The 21,572-nt window shown below is 33.7% G+C and overlaps 1 protein-coding gene across 1 annotated transcript; it reads right to left on the reverse strand.

Annotated features, from left to right (window-relative positions):
- Positions 1–432: 432 nt before the first annotated feature.
- LOC140059885 (proteasome activator complex subunit 4-like) lies at positions 433–21,558 on the reverse strand. The gene is made up of 39 exons (XM_072105861.1): positions 21,176–21,558; positions 19,893–20,033; positions 19,433–19,549; positions 19,078–19,122; positions 18,569–18,718; positions 18,412–18,475; positions 18,233–18,307; positions 18,008–18,127; positions 17,597–17,686; positions 17,322–17,380; positions 16,826–17,032; positions 16,472–16,658; positions 16,108–16,262; positions 15,625–15,778; positions 15,421–15,519; positions 15,058–15,195; positions 14,194–14,409; positions 12,822–12,976; positions 12,297–12,392; positions 11,502–11,673; positions 10,916–11,014; positions 10,584–10,742; positions 10,014–10,142; positions 9,417–9,608; positions 8,805–8,944; positions 8,571–8,624; positions 8,075–8,204; positions 7,722–7,963; positions 7,441–7,510; positions 6,980–7,105; positions 6,388–6,540; positions 5,589–5,917; positions 5,046–5,266; positions 4,527–4,603; positions 4,007–4,135; positions 3,251–3,403; positions 3,004–3,157; positions 2,744–2,889; positions 433–2,645 (listed from the first exon to the last, which is right to left on the reverse strand). The coding sequence occupies exons 1-39, from the start codon at positions 21,367–21,369 to the stop codon at positions 2,511–2,513; spliced, it is 5,472 nt and encodes a 1,823-aa protein (XP_071961962.1). The 5' UTR covers positions 21,370–21,558; the 3' UTR covers positions 433–2,510.
- Between the last annotated feature and the right edge of the window lie 14 nt (positions 21,559–21,572).

Raw genomic sequence — 21,572 nt, forward strand, 5'->3', positions numbered from 1 at the left:
CCAGCCTGGGTAGCGATGAGAAACAACCGTACACTAACTTCCTTTACAATGATTGAACCGACACCGTTCATCATACAAGCATGACGCCCACCATCCGCGCCGATATACGCACGCCTTTTAGCAGCATTCTATTACCCAAGCGAAAATATATTAGTTGATTTGATGTATGAGGTGGTGGATGGAGTTGTGAAAAAAGGTGATTCCATACACCACTCCTCTTCCACAACTAATTCCTAGAGATTAATAAATAAAGCTTAGTTCCCACTAGTGCTCGAGTGGAATCGGGTTAAACTCCGTTTCCACAGGCAGTTTATCGGTTAATTATCAGTTAATTTTTATCGTTTAATTATGGGTTAGTTTTTGGCTGTGAAAACACGGCCCTAGTGGGAGCCAAGGTTAACTAAACGGCAAAACGTAATACATTGTGATAAGTTTACGGTTTTAAAATCCACTTTTTATTCTATTATTAAATGAACACTGTACAATCATTTTATACACTCTTTTCTAATTCAATATGTAAAAGAAAGTATTCGTTCTAGTACATATTGGATTTATCTATATTGTATATAAAAAAGAAATTGCCAAATTGTACAAAATTATTTTTTAGAAACACAAACTAAAGAAAAACATCATTTCTAAGGAATAAACAACCAACACACGATTGATTGTTCAACCAAATAATAATTAGCAAATGTAAATAATTCGCTTTATTTATTTGAAATTGCGATTATTATCTCATAACTGAGAATCATCGGTGGTATGTGCGCTTTAAAGATGTATTGTCCCCCTGAAAATTTTTTTGTTTAATATGCCATTTTAATGTCACACAATAGTTATTGACTTCGAGCAAAAATTGGATTACCAAAAATGTATTTACCCTGAAAAAAATGGAATTTAAAGCAAAAAATAGTCAAATTGGCTGCCAGCAAATGGATTTTTGGTTGAATTTAACCATTAATCATGTTATTTTATAAGTGAAAACAAAATTTTTTTTTTTTTTTTCTACGGAAGTGATTCACTTTATTAAAACTACAAAATAACCTATTTCAAGTCTGATTTAATTAATCTTCATTTTTCATGTTTTTGGGGGACAATACATCTTTAATAGTACAGTAGTATTATTATTTCACTTCGCCTCAATATCTCCAAAAACCAAGCAAACTTCTGCAATTAATCATTTGGATCCGCCTCTAGTAGTAGTTTCCAAAGATTAAAATATATATCACTGCATATTAAGTAGCAAGTTAAATCATTACAGGGTACTCTGAATAATAGTTTACATTACATACAAGTCCCAAACTGTGTAGTGGCACTATAGATTGGTGCTTAGCTTGTTCGACAAACAGCACAGGTTCAAATCCTTGCGTAGTTTTCATACCAGAATAGTTTGGAATATTACTATACATAGCCAAGTTTATATTATTTGTTTTTAGCATTTCTTTACAAGCTTGCGGATGTTTTCTCAAATATAAGTATGACACGCCAGGTGTGCCTAAATGTGTTTCTTTTTACTTAAGCAAAATCGCTATCTAGAACCTAAACAAGTATTTTACCATTGTTTCATTCTTTAATATGTAATTGCAGATTTGATGAGAGTTCCTTTAAATTTACTCATTATTATTAGTTTTACATTAAAAAATTATGTAATTTAAAACCTTTAATAATATAATAAATATTAATAAAATAATTATTAAATATTGTAACTGTTTTTAAGTGATAAAATTGGTTTAAAACATGTTACCGCTCCATACCCAACACAGTTTGAGTTAAATTAAGTATAAATAATACAAAATTATCACAGCAAATGATCTCTTTGCTAATTAATGCATGATAACATTTTACCAATAAACCAAAACAAAGATTATCATATTCATGAATATTCATGAGTAACTGGTATCAAGGTTTACCGAAGTCAGGGAAGAGTTAAATTAACCATAACCAACCAATGACCCAGTGCATAATAACCAATAGGATAAAAACAAATTCATTGATGCATAACTAATGAGGTCAAATGAATGACCTGCATATTCATTGACGTCTATGAATAATAGCATGATGATACAAGTATATCAGTCAAAATTACCAATCGGCCATTGATGCATAACCAATGAGGTCATATGAATGACCTGCATATTCATTGACGTCTATGAATAATAGCATGATGATACAAGTATATCAGTCAAAATTACCAATTGGCCATTGATGCATAACCAATGAGGTCATGTGAATGACCTGCATATTCATTGACGTCTATGAATAATAGCATGATGATACAAGTATATCAGTCAAAATTACCAATCGGCCATTGATGCATAACCAATGAGGTCATATGAATGACCTGCATATTCATTGACGTCTATGAATAATAGCACGGTGATACAAGTATATCAGTCAAAATTACCAATTGGCCATTGATGCATAACCAATGAGGTCATGGGAAATGGTCAATGACCTATCCATTGATGCATAACCAATGAGGTCATATGAATGACCTGCATTTTCATTGAGTCCTATGCGTAATAGCACGGTGATACAAGTAGATCAGTCAAAATTACCAATTGATCATCCGTAAACTGTTGCTTGTGCTCCTGCCAGTTGTCGTGGTGTGTCCGTCTAAAATCTGAGAAAGTCTTTCGAACAGTTAACTGTGGGAAAATAAGAAATAAGTTTTAACAGATGAAGTTTATTTTAAATGTTATTTATTGTATAAAATATTTAACCCTTTATGAAACAAACTGTTTACCTCTATTGGCTGTGGGTCATGGAGATGGTCAGTCAAGTCCATAAGGATCTGTGGCATCCAGATAGGGACATCGTACGGACACGATTGTATGCAGGCACTTAGTCCAAGTACACCAGCATGACGTTGTATGATAGAAGAATAGAAAGCTAAAGAGAAAAGACAAAACATTACAGGGGTCAAAGTTCAAAGGTCAGGAGAACTTACAGGTTAAAAGTTGAATGTTAGGCTACTGCATGTATTATTCATTGAATGGTAAATACCTTCTGCATTAAACTGTGGATCCTGAAGTCTTAGTCTCTTTGCAGGCAGCTTTGTCTTACATAACTTCTCAAAGTCTTTCTGGAGTTGGGAGTCCATCTTAAAGAATCCGCAGTGAAATAGGCCACTCAGTGTTGTAGCGGCTGCTTCACGTACCTGTTATTGTAAAATAATACTATTCATTTATATGTATAACTGGAGTAATGATAAGCAAGTAAGTAATGAAAACATTGAATATATGCTAATTACCTCAAGACGCTCATCTTTCAGTAGGCCAACAATGAGGTTCTTAATTTGTTCAACATACTGTGGCTGACTGATGGCATACAGGTTGTAGAAGATCATCACTTGCATGTATTGTAGCATGCTACATTTACCATGCCAAGAAGTACCAATAGCAACCTGAAAAAAAGAACATAGGTCAGTATGTTGGTTGCCACATTCTTTGCTTACTGTGAGCCAAAGTGCGTGTAAGCGTGGTTCCCACTAGCACGTATCGCAGTGATGTATCGATGCAAAGTACTTTATGGTGTTATCACAAGTGGGAACCGACAACGCATCAGTGCTGCAAACATAGCTACGGGAAATCAAATCAGTTTGATTTCACGCAATGATACAAGCCAAGAACACTGGAAAGTGCAGAGTGTAGCCAACTATGCAGGGTGAACCTGGTCAGTCCATGGAAGCCAACTTTGACGCAAAATATGCAGGTTTGATTTCACGCAGGCAGTGGCAAACACAATTATTGGAATTTTCTTACGTTGCGGTGCATTGCTAGTGAGAACCACGATTTACTTTCAGCCACTAGAGACGCAACACAAGCAAGATGACCACTGACAAAAGTGACAGTTTGAATACTCCATCGCTTGTAATTGGTCACTTACGTTGTATTACGTCTTTGTGGGAACTAAACTAAGCATTAGCCAATGAGAAAGTTATTTCTACATGCTTTAGCCTACTGGTAAGCTAAAAGCATGTACTTTAAAATGTTACTCATTTACTAACCTGTTCCAGAGCCTTTATCGCATGTGGAATAATATGAGAGGGCATGAGGCTTTGTGCCATGCAGGCTAACGTCAGACACGCTAACTCACTCAGTTCTTCGTCCGATTCTACCGTCTCTAGAGGTGCAAGCTATGCAAAAATACATGTAAAAAATTTACTACAGAATCTTGAATGTATAAGGTCTAAACTGTACAAATACTGCAGCATTGAAAGTCTCTATGTAATGTAGTGCAACATTTATATAGCGGTATTTCATGAAGATCAGAGCGCTGTGGACTTAGATGTTACACCTTTTGAACAACATTCTTCTCCCCTAAGGGTCATATCGTGTCATCGGCAGCCAACTACGGGGCCATTATGTCTGTCCACGAGCAATATGCATACACTGGACCTATGGTTTATAGTCCTTATCCAAAAATACTTGTTCTACCACCAGAAGCATGGAGCGAGTGAGCCTCGATTATGGTTCCACTGTCTTAATCGCTCTCTACATTTATGAAAAAAACAAAAAGATACTTACCATTGGTAAAAACTGCAGCATTTCAGGTGTTACATGCGAAAACATTTTTCCTATACTGCCAATCAACCATTTCATTACTATATTGAAACAAGTAAATTATTGGTGTATAAAGTTTACAACATTAATAATAATAATAATAATATCCTGGATTTATATAGCACCTAATGTTGTGTAACCTCTAAGCGCTGAACATTATTACCCTGGTCATTTTTTGCATCAATACAGTATGAAAACAAGTTAAACTTATAATGTACCACAGAGGCAGTACTGTATGATATACATTTTATACACATTAGATATCATGTATGACATTGAGTCAGAATAACCTGCACATGCCTTAAGGCTAACTAAGACAGAATTGTACGATGGAGCCTAACAAAACATCTTGACTCGCCAGTGCTGTCTGAGCTGAATCCCGATGAGACAAGTCTTGCGAGAACATTAAAAATGATTAACTTTCTCAACGCTGTCTGAGATGGCCTTATTGATATGAACAGTTTGACCAGAAATGTGATGTACCTGTTTTACTAAGCTTAATTATATCTTGTCTGGCTTCATCTTCACTTGATTGCACTTCCATCACTTCCATGTTGCTCGCTGATGCACCACCCTCTATCACCAGCTTTTTTAAAGCCGTTAGCCTGGGTAGTAACTTGGAAGCAAATTCTTGTGTGTGTGGAGAAGTAGTTACATTTCCATTAGGCATTGTGTAATCAAACAGGAAAATCCAGGACAAGACACTGCAAAGCAAAGGAGTATTTAATTAACTAGCGCGTTTAATAGAGCAACTATAAAGTAATCATATAATAAATACTAGTAAAGTGTCATTAATAAGCGTCCCCTGAATAGGAGTTGACCAGTGTTAACATTATATTATAACATAGGTTCAAGGATGTAGCCAATCAGACGCACAGAAATGAGTTTAACTTCTTTCTAGGCAAGGCCAAGGTGTCTTCACCCAAAAAGGTATAAGTGAAATTAGTTCATAAGCCCATTTTATAAACAAATAATGCACAAGTCTAAATTTGTATGTTACTGCAGATGCACCGGCCAGTTACTTACTTTCCAACTCTATCCCGTACATTCTTATAAGTGTGTGTAAGGTGTTGCTCAAGGTAGGCTAACAACCTATGAAGTAGGCTTGGTACTCTCCACTCCTGCTGTATTAGACAGCCTTGTAAGACAAACAGTCGGCTGGCATCACTGAACGAGCCACCGTCTCCTCTGATGGGGCTTTCCATGAGTGTCTCTAACAGCCAGTAGAGTTTACGAGGGTCACGGCTCTCACTGGCGGCAGTGAAGCAAGTGTTCCAGTCTCTTATCGTCTCCACTGTCATTTGACCGAGTACTGTCCGAAGAATTGGCACTAAGAACTCCCATAGCTTCTCAATCTATATTAATAAACAGCATCTATTTTAGTTGCTATTCCGAACGTTTTTGTTTGTATATTGGACTCATAAGCAAAAATCAGCCTCTATTTGATTACAGAAAAAATGAAATAAAACACACACAAAACAATGATAAACTTTGATAATTTTTTTTGGTATTGTTGCCAGAGCTTGTGGCCAATTGTTTGTGTTTTTGGAAATGAAATAACAATAATTAAAAACAAATAAGCAATGATATAAAGAGAATCAGATTATAGGTGAAAGAACCTTTAAGATTTGTCTACACCATCAAGGTATGCAAAAAGTGTGATGTGACCATATATGGTAGTGGCATGCCCAAATATGGTAGTGAAATGACATCATCATGTCCATATATATGCACATCACATTTTTTTTTACCTCTCTGATAACCAATGATCTTATATACACGATACATTTGTTATTGTAATATAACAAGTTCAGCCGTACGTTACCTTTTCATATGGCCAGTGCTTGTAGCCTCTAATAAGAGCCGATACAATTTCAGAAAGACATCGTTGGCTGCTTTCCTGAGTGTCCTCCGAGAGTCTTTGAAGATGAGGCTTAAGAACCGGTAGAAACGCATCATCAAAATTACGAAACAATCCCTGCAATGGAGTATTGTATCATTATAATAATAACAATAACAATTAATAACAATAATAATAATAATATGGAATTATAGAGCGCACATAATGCTCCAATAAAAAAAAAATTCAATATACACTAAATGAATGGAGTGGTAGGTTGGTGCTATTGATGCCTAAATCCAGATGTTCCTGGGTTCAAGACATGCTTGATGGATTTTATCTTAAACTACAATGTAATATCAAACAATATAATAATAATAATATAGATTTATATAGCGCACATACCGCTCACGTAAAAAAAAATAACAAAAAGAAAATTCAATAGACACTAAATGAATGGAGTGGTAGGTTGGTGCTATTGATGCCTAAATCCAGTTGTTCCTGGGTTTAAGTCATGCCTGATGCACAATCAGGTAGTATAAATATTCAAACAATAACAAACAATTATAACACTGACCTTAAAGAGTGTGAAACGTTTACTTTGGAATTTGTCCTTTCCCTTGCGTTCTTCTAGCGACAAGAAACGTATTAAGCGTTCTACAAAATCTGCATCGCTGAAAGCTGTGTATATTGCAAGTTCCCCCTAAAAGTAATATTATAAATATACATATTGTATATAAAATAAAACGATACAAGATGATGACTAAATATGAAGTCGTTTTATTTTATTTAGCTCTACCTCTGTGTATCATGCATTCTACCCAGGTGATTACTTATTCTTATTTTCACAGATTTCCTTATCTTAATCGTTAATTATTAATAAATTATTTATTAATTAAAATTTCAGTGTATCACCAGGTGGTTTAGAATTCATGTTCTATGCCTGTTCTGTTTATTGTATATATATATTTTATTAAACATATTCATTTATCAACTGTTAAAATGTGTGGCTTTGAAATGAAGTAGGAGCATACTTACTGGTGATAACTCTTCTATACTTCTTCCTAGCTTAGGCTGTTCACTCATTGGTGCATATACTTCAAATGACCTGAAATAATTAATTATAAATGAATTTTAAAGATGTATTGTACCCCAAAAACATAAAAAATAAAAATCAATTTTAAAAAAAGATTTTGAATAGGCCATTTCACAGTTTTAATCAAGTTAATAAAAAAACCCACAAAATTAAAGCAAAAACCATTGACTTCCAGGCAATTTGATTATTTGTGGTATGTTGATAAAACAAGCAAAACATTTACTTTGGCCACTGGTAATAACCCCAGTGTGTTTTTTCAACAAACACCATCTTCTCCCATTCATCTTTGGTGGGTGGATGTGTACAATCGTAGTGGTGCCATGTATTATCAGAACGAACACCTGGGTTCAATCCTCCGTCTGATGCAGATGATGTTGATAATGCCTGGGCAGCTGGGTCTATGACCATCTTTTTGTGAGGCCGCTTTTGCTGTTTTAAAATTGCACCTACTGTAGCGATAGCAATCTATTGAGAAATAAAACATAATGTTTAATTAAGAAATGTTTTTATATTTATTTTTTATAAGTTTGTTTTTTAAGTATTATCTTGGCATCTAGAAAATTAAAAAAAAGTTACCTTGCGAACCGTTAATGCTTCGTGAACTAGACTATTGACCATAAGACGAACACCACTCGGTGGGAATGGAATGTCCGTCCGTATAAGCAATCCTAGAAACCCTAGTGCCAGTTGGGAAAACTTCCAACGTCTATCATAAACAATAGAAAAGAATATTGATATATTATGTGAAAAAAACACATGATTACACTAATATTGTATCTTTATTTTTTTATTTATTTTTTTTTTATATTTATTTATTAATATTTTTAGTTATTTTTTTTCTATATTTATTTATTAATATTTTAATTTATTTATTTTTTTTAAGGCTCGCCCACAAGGTGTTTGTCTTTATCTCTCCAGGCATCTGCATTCATTCTCTGACCTATTATCAATATATAATTGCATTGTATTTTTCTTTTCCTATTTTAGTCAGAGTTAAAAAAATAAAACATTAGTATTCACTTATAAATTCATATTTTAAAAACGTAAATAAGAATATAAAATAATAACTTACAGATTACCATCTTCAATTAGGTTAACAAGAGATTCCACTAAATTGTTATAAATCCTGTAAAAAACAGAAAAAAAAATGTATATAAGAGCTATAAAGATTCAGATTTATTTGGTCCTTCAATTCATGACAGGCACAATCACTCACATAAAAATGCAATGATATACAAAATACTTAAAAATAAAGTACTATTCCACTCAAATTCAAATCCTAGACTACTGAAATCTTAATACATACCTAGTATTTTCTTGGTTCCTTCCTTCAAGCCATATCGTAGCTTCTTTCAATTCATCTGGTGATAGCCCAGGTTTGCTTGCTGCTGGGACCGCTGCAGAATCAAGCAGTGGATCAACGGCCTTTAAACATTCATCAGTTACCTGAAAAATATGCAAATTAGGTTGAATACTATGCAAATTATGCTTACCTAACCTGTGGTTAAAATATGCAACTCAATTTAATTATGGTAGCATTATATGCAATACATAATAAATTCCACTGCAGATGGACATTATGCAAATTAGATGGAAAATATGCAAATTAGATTATATTTATTAATATTAAATAAAACTAGCAATGTATTTTACAGGTCTGAAACTTAACAGGGCTGATAAAAAAACATTAGAATTCTTCAATTTGATGATGAACTGTCCTTTTTTAAATAGGTTTTAGCTAAAGATAAATGAAAGATATAAAGCTCTGTCTACACTATAAAACAAAGTTTGACAAAAACAGTGTGATTTGCCCAAATATGGTAGTGATATGTTGAAATATGGTAGCGATATGACATCATCATGTCCATATATGGGCAAATCACATTTTTTTTATAATGTAGACAGAGCTTTAGATTACCTGATAGTTGACTGCAACTGTGCTGAAGTGTTTTTGTATCTTCACCATAAGTTTGTCCATAACTGCTGTTATAGATGGCTTCTCCGAGTGTCCAGCTTGGATGATTGCCAACCAGGAGTCATGTAGCACCTTCCACCTGTGAATACATGCAAATGGGGGACGACCATGCCCTACCATTATGTACAGAGAACCCTATGAAGAAAACAAAACAATAATAGTAATTAGTATCTATGTGCAGTTGAATAAGGCTATTTTGTAGTAATTTGATTTTAATGATATTTAAAAAAACATCAAAACAATTCACTGACACAAATAAAATCTATAGCTGCCAAAAAAGTTGGATTAAGGATTTTTTTTACAAAAGGCCTTCAATTAATAAATATCAGTTACAAACAATTTCATACAAAAAATAAATAAATAACAAAAATATATATAAAAAAAATCAATAAAAATAAAAAAAAATTAATAAATACAATTTTAAAAAAAAATTTATTTTGCAAAAAAAATATATAAATTGAGATAACTCGCAATATGGCAGTTGACTGTACACAGAAAGATAAGCTGCTAAAAAATTAGACAATGATGAGTGTGTTTTACCTTAAACTGGTGATGTGGAATATCCTTATCCTCCTTCAAGCCTGCTAAAACCTTGCTTACAGTGTCATGCCTTGAGGCGCTATAATAATCATAACATTGTAGCAATACCTCCTGCGCTTTAGTACGTACCTTTAAGGAAGGCAACAACAAATATTATAAATAATGTAAAAACTGTAACTGTATTCAAAATCAACAAACATATATTTCATCAAATGCCATACAAATAATATAGAGCATAAAAATGAGGAGCAACCTACAAGATAACTTGTCTCAGTTGGCCCTTTAATATTTGGTCTATAATATGATACAAAATCTACAGACTTGTTTAAAAGGCATCTGAAATCATATTTATTTCAACAAATTTACTAGTGCTAGCGGTTCTAGCGTTGCGCCTTAGGACTTATATTTATGGAAAGAATTCGGAGCATTATAAATATGAATTGAATTAAAAGCAAACACAGCGACGGCACTGTAGCTTGGTGGTTAACATGCTTGCCTTTAAATCCCAAGGTCCAGGGTTCAATCATAAGCCTAAATAAAAACTGCTGAGAATTTGTCTTCATATCTTACCACGCTGTAATGACTTGTAGACAAGGTCACAAGGTTGTGAACTATGACCCGGTCATTAGCCGTATACAGTCCTTTACTACTGTTGATCCTGCGGAAGTCATGCTGAAGGTAAATCCTGTCAATCAGAAGTGGTCGCAGGTGCCTCTTGTTTTTTCGTAGCTATAAATCAAATAAGACTTAGTTTATATAAGCACGATAAATTATAAAATAGTTTATCCATCCTATAATTGGTGAGTAAATCGCTGTTGGATGTCTAAGAAATGAAAAAATTGTTATTCAAAATATATCATTGTTGAAAACTGACCATATACAGAGTTTGTAATTGTTCATACCTTGTCCTCCATTGACCGCTTGACCAAAGCAAAACTATGGCTTCTTGAGTTGTATTCTTCTTTACTGCATCCAAAGTATGACACAAGATTAGAGTAAATCTTAAAGAAAAAAAATGTTTCGGATAAAATCATAGAATACTGAACAATTATTCGTAACATTTTGAGAACTAATAGACAGGGTGGAATTTAAAACTCTGAGAAATGTGAAAGTATGTACGCTTTGTGAATCTGTGCAAATTTCTATCCAAATATCTCTCAAAAATATTTCTGTTCATCAGATAACCTATTATGTTTTAATTTTCCAACACTAGTTTCGTATTTAACAAATTTAGATAGACTTCTTATAAATAAGTCTATGAACAGGCAATTTGACCTAAAACAGTTAGCTTTAATTTCTACTTTGGAAAAGGTGAATAAAGCTTGGTTCTCACTATCAAAAACGTAAACGCAAGCGTGTTGACCAATGACAAGCAACAGTTCAAATAATCCATCGCTTGTGATTGGTCAACTCACTTACATTGGGTTACGTCCTTGTGTTGCGTCTTTAGTGGGAACCAAGCATAAATAAAATTGATTGTTGACTCACAACAATGATGTGAAGCATTGACTTGGTATCGTCGGCATGATTTTGCAACATGTACGCTTGTAGGTCATTCATTAGATTTGCAACCTCCTCTCTTGTGTTGTTGAACACACCTCCAGTGTCAGGTACACCAGTTGTAAGATGCATCTCATTGTAGTCAGCTCTTGAATAATTTCTGCATTCAATAAAAATTTATCAAAATTTTACAAAACATAATAACGAAAGCACTTCAGAAACTGAGTGAAGTACTTCTCAACATATATCAGGGAAAACTATATTCGGAGAGAGAGGTCCAACTACTTGATATTTTGGTTCATGTTAAAAGAATACAGAGGGCATGCTATTTAATATATCGTATGAAAGATACAGGCAAGACAGATTTTATTATAATAAACTTTTGTGACATGAATAATATATCAATTTTCTTGTTGTGTTCTGTAAGTATTAACACCCAACAATTCAGGACAATAACTTAAAAATTGTGGACGCCATCGTGCTAGAAACAAACGAAGCAAGTACATAAGTCTAGAAAACGTTACTTTTGTCTATGGCACACATAGTTTTAAGAACAGAATTCATGACAGTTACAATAGTCTGATCTGATTCAAACCATAGTTACCATACTTTCCCAATCCAACCTACACCAGCATTGGTGCAAATTGGTATTTTAGGATATTGTAGGTTGGTTTTGTGGAAGTTGCTTATATTGTTATTTTTCTGGTGAAATTGTTTCTCTTTTTGTTTTTTGTATGATTTGTATATGGATAAAGTAACAAATGAATGAAATATTAAACTTACACGTCAGCCAATGGTTCCTTGTTCCATCGAGGCAGAATGAACGCCATTCCAACAATGGTGTTCAGAATGATTGTCAACGACTGCAACAACTCATCTCTGAAATAAATAAGGTACCTATTTATACTCATGGGTAAAAATAAATAATACCTAGGGACTGTTAAAAAATGACTACCCTATATCACAATGGTATAATCCGATGCTTGTCTATAATTTAATTTAAGCTAAATTTGGATAAAATATTCCCCAAATTTCATACCCATGTTTCCTGGGATTATACTCAGTAATATATAATATTATGTTTATTCTCTTTCAATTGAACAATCCAATACACATAATGGTCAATCAGTAATGCCGAATCACTTGCCACAGTCAAACAACTCCTAAAATCCCACATTTTATTTTGCACTTTCATCATTAATCAATTTTTGCTATTTTTTTTCTGTTGATTGTTCAGTGACTATTTTTTTTGTGCGCTATATAAATTGAACTTTATTATTATTATTTATGTATATTAACATAATTTACCTGTTAAGAGGCTGTCCTTGAACAAAACCTTTAATCCTTTCAATTTCTGGATGAAAGAAAATGTCAAAAAATTCTTTGGCCGCCTCTACGCCTTTTGGTGTTGGAATATGCCACTGAATGTTGAGGGATTCGACATCACCAGTTGTACCCCAATGCTATAGAAATAAGCAAATTAATACTAATAATGTGTTGAAAGTTGAGAAATAATATAAAAGGTATCCACAGACACATATCTGTAATCTCATTGTAATTTTTTTTCTATTTTGTAAATGGTGGACTCTGCTTAAAATCTATTTCTAGATTTATTTTGACAACCATCCACATTTATATATATTTAATGATTTATCAAGAAAATGTATGTATTATTTGTGGAAAATCAATAAACAACAACAAAAATTATCTTCTGTATGTGTTCACAGTCACGCTCTCTACTTACCCTAAATGGGAGATACTCTGATATAGGTCTACTTAGGCCTTCAGCAATGCTGCAATACTCTAGTGGGTAGATGATTGTCATAGCCTTAAGAAAGTACTTAAGTACAGTACTACTTACCCTAAATGGGAGATACTCTGATATAGGTCTACTTAGGCCTTCAGCAATGCTGCAATACTCTAGTGGGTAGATGATTGTCATAGCCTTAAGAAAGTACTTAAGTACAGTACTACTTACCCTGATTGGGAGATACTCTGATATAGGTCTACTTAGGCCTTCAGCAATGCTGCAATACTCTAGTGGGTAGATGATTGTCATAGCCTTAAGAAAGTACTTAAGTACAGTACTACTTACCCTGATTGGGAGATACTCTGATATAGGTCTACTTAGGCATTCAGCAATGCTGCAATACTCTAGTGGGTAGATGATTGTCATACCCTTAAGAAAGTACTTGAGTACAGTACTACTTACCCTGATTGGGAGATACTCTGATATAGGTCTACTTAGGCCTTCAGCAATGCTGCAATACTCTAGTGGGTAGATGATTGTCATAGCCTTAAGAAAGTACTTAAGTACAGTACTACTTACCCTGATTGGGAGATACTCTGATATAGGTCTACTTAGGCCTTCAGCAATGCTGCAATACTCTAGTGGGTAGATGATTGTCATAGCCTTAAGAAAGTACTTAAGTACAGTACTACTTACCCTGATTGGGAGATACTCTGATATAGGTCTACTTAGGCCTTCAGCATTGCTGCAGTACTCTAGTGGGTAGATGATTGTCATAGCCTTAAGAAAGTACTTGAGTACAGTACTACTTACCCTGATTGGGAGATACTCTGATATAGGTCTACTTAGGCCTTCAGCATTGCTGCAGTACTCTAGTGGGTAGATGATTGTCATAGCCTTAAGAAAGTACTTGAGTACAGTACTACTTACCCTGATTGGGAGATACTCTGATATAGGTCTACTTAGGCCTTCAGCATTGCTGCAATACTCTAGAGGGTAGATGATTGTCATAGCCTTAAGAAAGTACTTAAGTACAGTACTAGCTAACTGGTAACCCTGTTTACATCTTAAATGTAACGTGGCGCGTAGAACCTTTAAGATTGTACTCTTGTAGGTTAACAGCACTGCACTATCACAGCGAACAATCTAAAATATAGAAACATTTCAATAAAAAAATAATATTTTTGTAGAATTTCTTTAATATTGATGATAATGGTACTGGTACTAGTTCAAATAACCGTCTCACAGAGACATCTGGTAGCCATTGACTTGAAGTTGGCATTTGGATGTGTGATTAAGATGAAAAGAGATGGAGATAATGATTATTATAGTGACAATGATGATTAAGATTATAATACTAATGATGATAATGATGATAATGATGATGATGAAGATGATGATGATGATGAAGATAATGATGATAGTGATAATGATAATAATGATGATGATGATAATGATGATGATGATACTAGTGATGATGAAGATGATGATGATGAAGATAATGATGATAGTGATGATGATGATGATAATGATAATGATGATAATTTTGATGATGATACTAGTGATGATGAAGATGATGAAGATACTGATGATGATGATGTTGATGATACTGATGATAATGATGACGATGACAACGATGATGATACTGATGATAATTAAGATGATGACAATGATGATAATGATACTGATGATTATGATAATATAACGATACATCATACTATGGTAATAGGCATTAGGGCAATATAAAGCTTAATGATAAATATAAAAAGAACAACTAAGAATGAAGCCAAGTACCTCTGACAACACTTGAAGGTTAAATAGAAGTTCATTGTCAAGCTCCACTTCATTCTGTACCTCTTCTGATGACGTCAGTGACAACACAATACGGCTACAGTGAGGGATGAACTTGCTCAGTGCTTTTGTTGGGTTTACCTTAAAAAAAATTATAAAAATAGTACTACCACAACACTTCCTGGAAAACACATTTTACAGCAGCCTTATTTTTTAAATTAGGTCAGTAATTTTATAAACCTAAACTAGAAAGAAATCAAAGAAATATCAAATGAAGAGCAGGATGGAAATTATATATTGCCAAAATTTTAGAGGGTCTTCAAATAGTGACCTTTCTTAGAAATGGTGACCTCTCTTAGTACTAACCTTCACAGTAGATCTACACAAACTTGCCAACATTTTGCCCGCTACTTTGGTTTCAAACACTCGGGATGACATGTAGCGAAACAGCTTGTCCAACGCAACCTGTAAAATAGTGAAAAATATGAGAAGGCCAAGGGAAAAATAGATGATTGAAATGCTTAGAGTCAAGCCACTAAAGCTCTGTCTACACTATCAAACTTTAATTACCTGATAGATTTGAGGAGAACACTGGTTGAGCATGGTACTGAAGGTGGATGCCAGCCCTACCTCGACAAGGTTCTCCTGCCGGTTCACCTTGGCTTGAGTAGAGTCTTGTGATGTGGTGTGTTCAAATGTGCTGTTCTCTATCAGTATGAAACATCTGCAAAAAATGTATTATAATCATGAGGATGATGTAATGATTTTGTGTCCTTCCAATCAAAACTTGTCTGTAGTTAAGAATTTTCAAGACTGCGTTTAGAAACATATGTTTATTTCTTATTACATTTCATAACCAACTAAATTTGTTATTTATTTTTATTTTATTGATTTGGATTATGATAGCAGAAAACACACTATAGCCTGAAAGACGTCCGTCAATATCTTCTAGGCTGTGTGTACTAGTACACCAGTGAAACCCTACCTGTCTCAAAAGATGTACTAGTTTCTTTAAAGTGCCAGATGTGTATGGAAATACATTTTAATAAATACCTTTCCATAAAGAGCGTGATGAAGTCTTCAAATGCTGCTGTCGCTGAGCAAAGTTCACGTTCCTGCTCCGTCAGATCCGTCCAGTGCAAGTGAGCTTGTGAACAGTCAACTAAGGGTACCAGGGCTACGAACGTTGAGATGGCTTGAAATGTTATCTAATGGCAGATAGAAAGGCTGGTTAAACATAATAACTATGGTGGGCTACTGGGGACAAAATCTAAGTGGCTTGGTCAAGATAATTCACAAGTTCACTGTATATTGTAATAGCATCTCTATGTGAATTAACATATATAAAAATACACAATAAAGATAAACTTAAGAATCTATATTATTTTGAGAAGATATTTGGTCTTATTGCACTTACCATACACTTGATAAAATCATTAGGATCAATGCCAGGCAAGACCGCCATCATCAGTGGCAATACATGAGTGGGGCCCTCAGGAAACCGCTTGCGGCCCTTCAACATGGATCGTGCAACTGATACCACACAGCTCAGGGTTGCAGTCAGTTGATGTGGCTCAGTGAGCGTTTCCAACGCTGCATACGTCCTGAAATGATGTCATAATTATGAGAGAATTGTTGGGTCTGATTTGATTTTCCTAAAAAGGGTATAAAAATCTAAGTTCCCTAAATAAATTTAAACCACACCAAATACAATATAATCTAATATTACAGTATAAATAAATTTTGTTTGCATTCTTAGTAAAGTATTTACTTTTCAAGGAGTTGTGGTATAACAAGCTCAGGTCTAACAAGTGACAGGCACTGTAGGCCCACAGCAGCATCAAGGTGTCCCATTTTACTGAAGATAGCCAGGAAAATAACAGGTTTGAAAGCCTCTACAAACATCGTAATATCACTCTCAGTCAGCCTGTAGTCTTCTGGGATACGATTTTGCCAAGATTCAGGTGCATATCGCTCTCTGTATAAATAAATAGTGAAAAAATTAAAATGAGTAAATGGTCTCCTGATAAATACCCTCAATAAAATTCCTCTTAATAAAAAACTTGTTTTCTCTCATAATCTCATAAAGTGGTATCTATAGTACATGATAGTACTGACTCTCACTTAAGAAGCCCTGGGGTATTAAGTTTTCCAAAAAATAAGAGATTTTTTCATACAAAATTTATCCATTACATTTTGAACAACAATTCACCCAATTTCACATCAAAGGATTTATATTATATCATTTAAAAAAATACTTGATTTACCTGTGTAGACGATTTATAAATGCTTGAGGGATTTTGTGGAGTACCCGCTGTAACTTGAACTGACAAAATAAATATTAAAAACATATAATTAAAACAACAACGGCAATATGATGTCAGCGGATTTATGACTAAATACCGTTTGATTTTACGATCATTCGGGAAATTACCTCATGATGCTATTCCAGTGTGTAAACATATGTAGGAAGTACTGTACCCATTCTCACTATTTATTTTGGTTAATTTTCAAACGTAGTTAATAAGATAGTTGAACTTACCGTAAATTTTCCCGCATTTGATGGGTGAAAGAACGATTCAACGGCTTTGAAGAACGTCTTTAGATGGGTTAATGCTTCTTGATCTTTTCCCTGTATAAAAGATACAACAGAATTTAAACTTAACAAATAATCAATTCATCATAGACACATGTTTACTACCGATGAACAATATAGACTAAAGCTCTGTCTACACTATCAAACTAGTTGGACAAAAAAAGTGTGATGTGCCCAAATATGGTAATGATATGCTTAAATATGGTAGTGATATGACATCACCATGTCCATATACGGGCACATCACATTTTTTTTTTCACATAAACTTTGATAGTGTAGACAAAACTTAACAGGGCTGATAAAAAAACATTAGAATTCTTCAATTTGATAAAATGACAAATATAAAAATAAACCAACCATCATTGCGGCGATGAGTGTTGCCATGACACCATTTGCGTAACCTTTTGTGCGACGTGCGACTTGTAACTTCTTTGAACCCACAGGCAGGTTGAAACCTCTTAAGTAACACGTCAAAAACTAGTGAAGAAATAAAAAAAAGTGAACGTATGTCAATTTGTCTGAAACTGGTTTATAGATGACATTTTGAATAGTACTATGAACCTAGGACACCTAGATACTAACTTTCTCAATGTAAGGTTTCCAGTCAATATACCCAATGTTATCTTCAGCAACTCTTGCAAATAATTCTAACAATGTCTGAAAAATAAGCAAAATATGTTATTCTGACACTCTACCAGTATGATTTTTTTTATTCACATGTTGTACTTTTTGTTATAATGTCACTACTGTAAAATACTTACCCCTTCCCATTGTGGTGAATTATGATAACTATCCCAAATTTGTAAAAACTCATCTATCCAAAGTCTGCAAAAAAATAAACAATTATTAGATGAAAATCAATTGAAGCTTAGCAACTGGAAATTCTCCCCAGCAAATTCTGATAATGGGAATACTCACTTAAAGCCCATGTGATGTTTCTCTGGTGGTAACGTCGTTGGTAAGAACGACACAAAGTAAGTTATCGCAACCTCCATTGTGTAATCAAACGGACACATAAGAGGGCGCCATTCATCCAGCATCTCCTGCGTTGATTCATCAGAAAAATACCTACAAAAAATATTAAATTGTTAAATTTGGTTAGTCTCATTACAACATTAGGCAGAATCAAAGCTGTTTTGTAGTCTTATTATGCGCATTTCATTTTTTGGGTTCATTTTTCTGTTTTATTAACTGTATGCATTATAAGTATAAGCTATGTCTATACTATGAAACTAGTTAGACAAAAAAAGTGTAATGTGCTTAAATATGGTAGTAATATGCCCAAAATTGGTAGTGATATGCCAAAATATGGTGTCCATATATGGGCATATCATATTTTGTTGTCACATAAAGTTTGATAGTGTAGATAGAACTTTATATCATTCTTATTTATGAGATTATACCTAAAAGGGCATTGTAAAACTTACACCCTTGCACTTTGTACCAAATTCTTTAAACAGCCTTCAATAGATCTGGAAGAACAATACAATACATTTAGTAGGATGTCAATAAAAATAAAGTACAGAGAATCAAACATAACTACAGGTACTGTATATAGTTAATATTTACTGTAGACTTTACAAAATAGCAGATTTTCTTGTTAAAATTGGTTAACTCAGTGACTATGTTGTAAACTGCCACCAATAAGATCATTGAATGAAATCAGTTCTGGTATCAGAGGAAAGCAAGTCTGGCTAAGCAACTACCTCGGATGAGGATTTAGACCAATGAAGTCATAATACATATAATCAGTAGCACAGACTGTGGTACATGTATACTCACCCTGGAATCCATTGCATTCCCAACTGTTCATAAGATGAGTAAAGAATACGCTTTACCAACTCGTAAAGTGGTCGCCATGGCAATACTAGGTCGTCTCTGGATAAAATATTACGTTTCCTATCAAATAGAATACTCATATATTATTAAAGCATACAAGGAATTTGCTAGTTAGTTTGTGAGATCTTAAGCTCTGTCTACACTATCAAACTAGTTTGACAAAAAAATGTGCCACAATAAAGTAGTGATATGTTTAAATATGGTCGTGATATGACATCATCATGTCCATACAGTAAATGGGCACATCACATTTTTTGTCACATAAAGTTTGATAGTGTAAACAGAGCTTAAAGAAATTCATTAAATATAAACAGTAAAGTAATTAGAAGTTTACTACAGTCGGATAGTATAAAATTTAAGTAGTTTGGTTTAATATTCATAAACAATAATTTAATTTACATACTTGAGAAGAACATTTAGAGTCTTTGAAAAACTCTCAACAAGTTTAAACTCCAGATCAGGAATCGTAATGAGTTCATGGTAAAGCTGAATAAATGCTAAATGGTCAGCTTTGCTAAACTTTCGACCATACAGATTGATGTACCTGAAAAACAGACAATCATTTTTATTTTATTTCAACAATATTTTGAGGGTCGGGTGGATGAGTGGGAAACACAGGAATAAACCATTCGTACAGTATCAGTAAATTGAATGTGATCTGCAAATAAAGTTACCTATAAAACAATATTATCCCGAGACCCAAATTTAAAATAATAAAATTTAATAAATATTATATTATAATAATAAACAATAACTCTTGTACGAAGGGTTTATGTTTTTATTATTGGGAACAATCGAGGCATAATAAAACTTTATTATCTACGATATCTTAATGACAAAGGCCAATCTATTTTGGAAATATCACAGTATTCCGTCCTTATCATTGATATGCACCACTAATTTTCTAATCCTAAACCTGAATGTAGATTCTGGAATACCCTAGAGAGCTTCAAAATTGCTCAGTCATGACCTCATAAATGACCTGTAGTAGCAATGCACCAATAGAAACATTGCTTACATATTTTATTTACTAGTAGAGTAAACAAAATTACTGGCAGATATTTAATTCCTGCAAGTCATAATAATAAATAAAGAATTAAATATCTGTACATTAAAAAATACAAATGATCAATCATACTGTATATTGTATGATGCATTTTTACAATATAACTAAAATGTTTTTAAGCTTAATATTAATGAAATTAGGTACATACACTCAGAAACAGATAATTTAATGAGTATTCTTTTTATTTAATATTAGTTAGTCGGCATGTCTCTGGAATGAGAAAACGATCATAGGACCAAGCAAGAGATGATACAGTAGGGCCCAGATTGCTCATTGGGAGAGATTATTTACAGGATTAGGTTTAGTTTTGTTTATGTTAGATTTAATTAGGAGTTTATATAATAATCCGGCCTAGGCTACTACAGTATCTCTAAACCGCTAATTAAAAATACAGATTAATAACAATTCATAGCTTGTCTTTCAAATTAATTTTTTAATCAATAAGAGACATCATTCATACTTTTTTATTTTACTTAAGTTTTAGAATTTAGGTTAGTTAGGCTTCTACCAGATGGTCTAGTCCTTTTGCTAGTACTACTCTAGTAGTAGGCACTGCTGCAGTGCTAGTTAAGCCTATATAAAGCAAAATTCACAAATTAATCTAGGCTATCTATTCTTACGTATGTAGCCTTGCTGTCCAGTACGCTACGCCCGGTCGAAGCTCTTTCAACTGAACCGATCTGGCCAAATTAGCCTTTATGTCCGCAATCTGGCTGTTGGATTCTTCATCCACTGACTCAGAATACGGTAAAACTTTGTTGTAAATAATTTCTTTTTGTGGTGAAAATCCTAGTTTGTCACTTCTAGACGACATTTTGCTCAACTTTCCGGTGTATTTTATAATAATCTTATGTTTAATAAATCATATTTTCCCCTATTTTCTATACAAAAATCACATCGTTTTCTAGGCCTCTCTCGATCCTTGCTGCTGCTGTGATAGTGGATAGTGTGACTCGTCAAAAGGAATCATTTTTAGACAGGTCCATTTAAAAGTCAAGAGTAAATATCAATATTTGT

This window comes from Antedon mediterranea, chromosome 10 (assembly GCF_964355755.1).
Source record: "Antedon mediterranea chromosome 10, ecAntMedi1.1, whole genome shotgun sequence".
NCBI lineage: Eukaryota > Metazoa > Echinodermata > Crinoidea > Comatulida > Antedonidae > Antedon > Antedon mediterranea.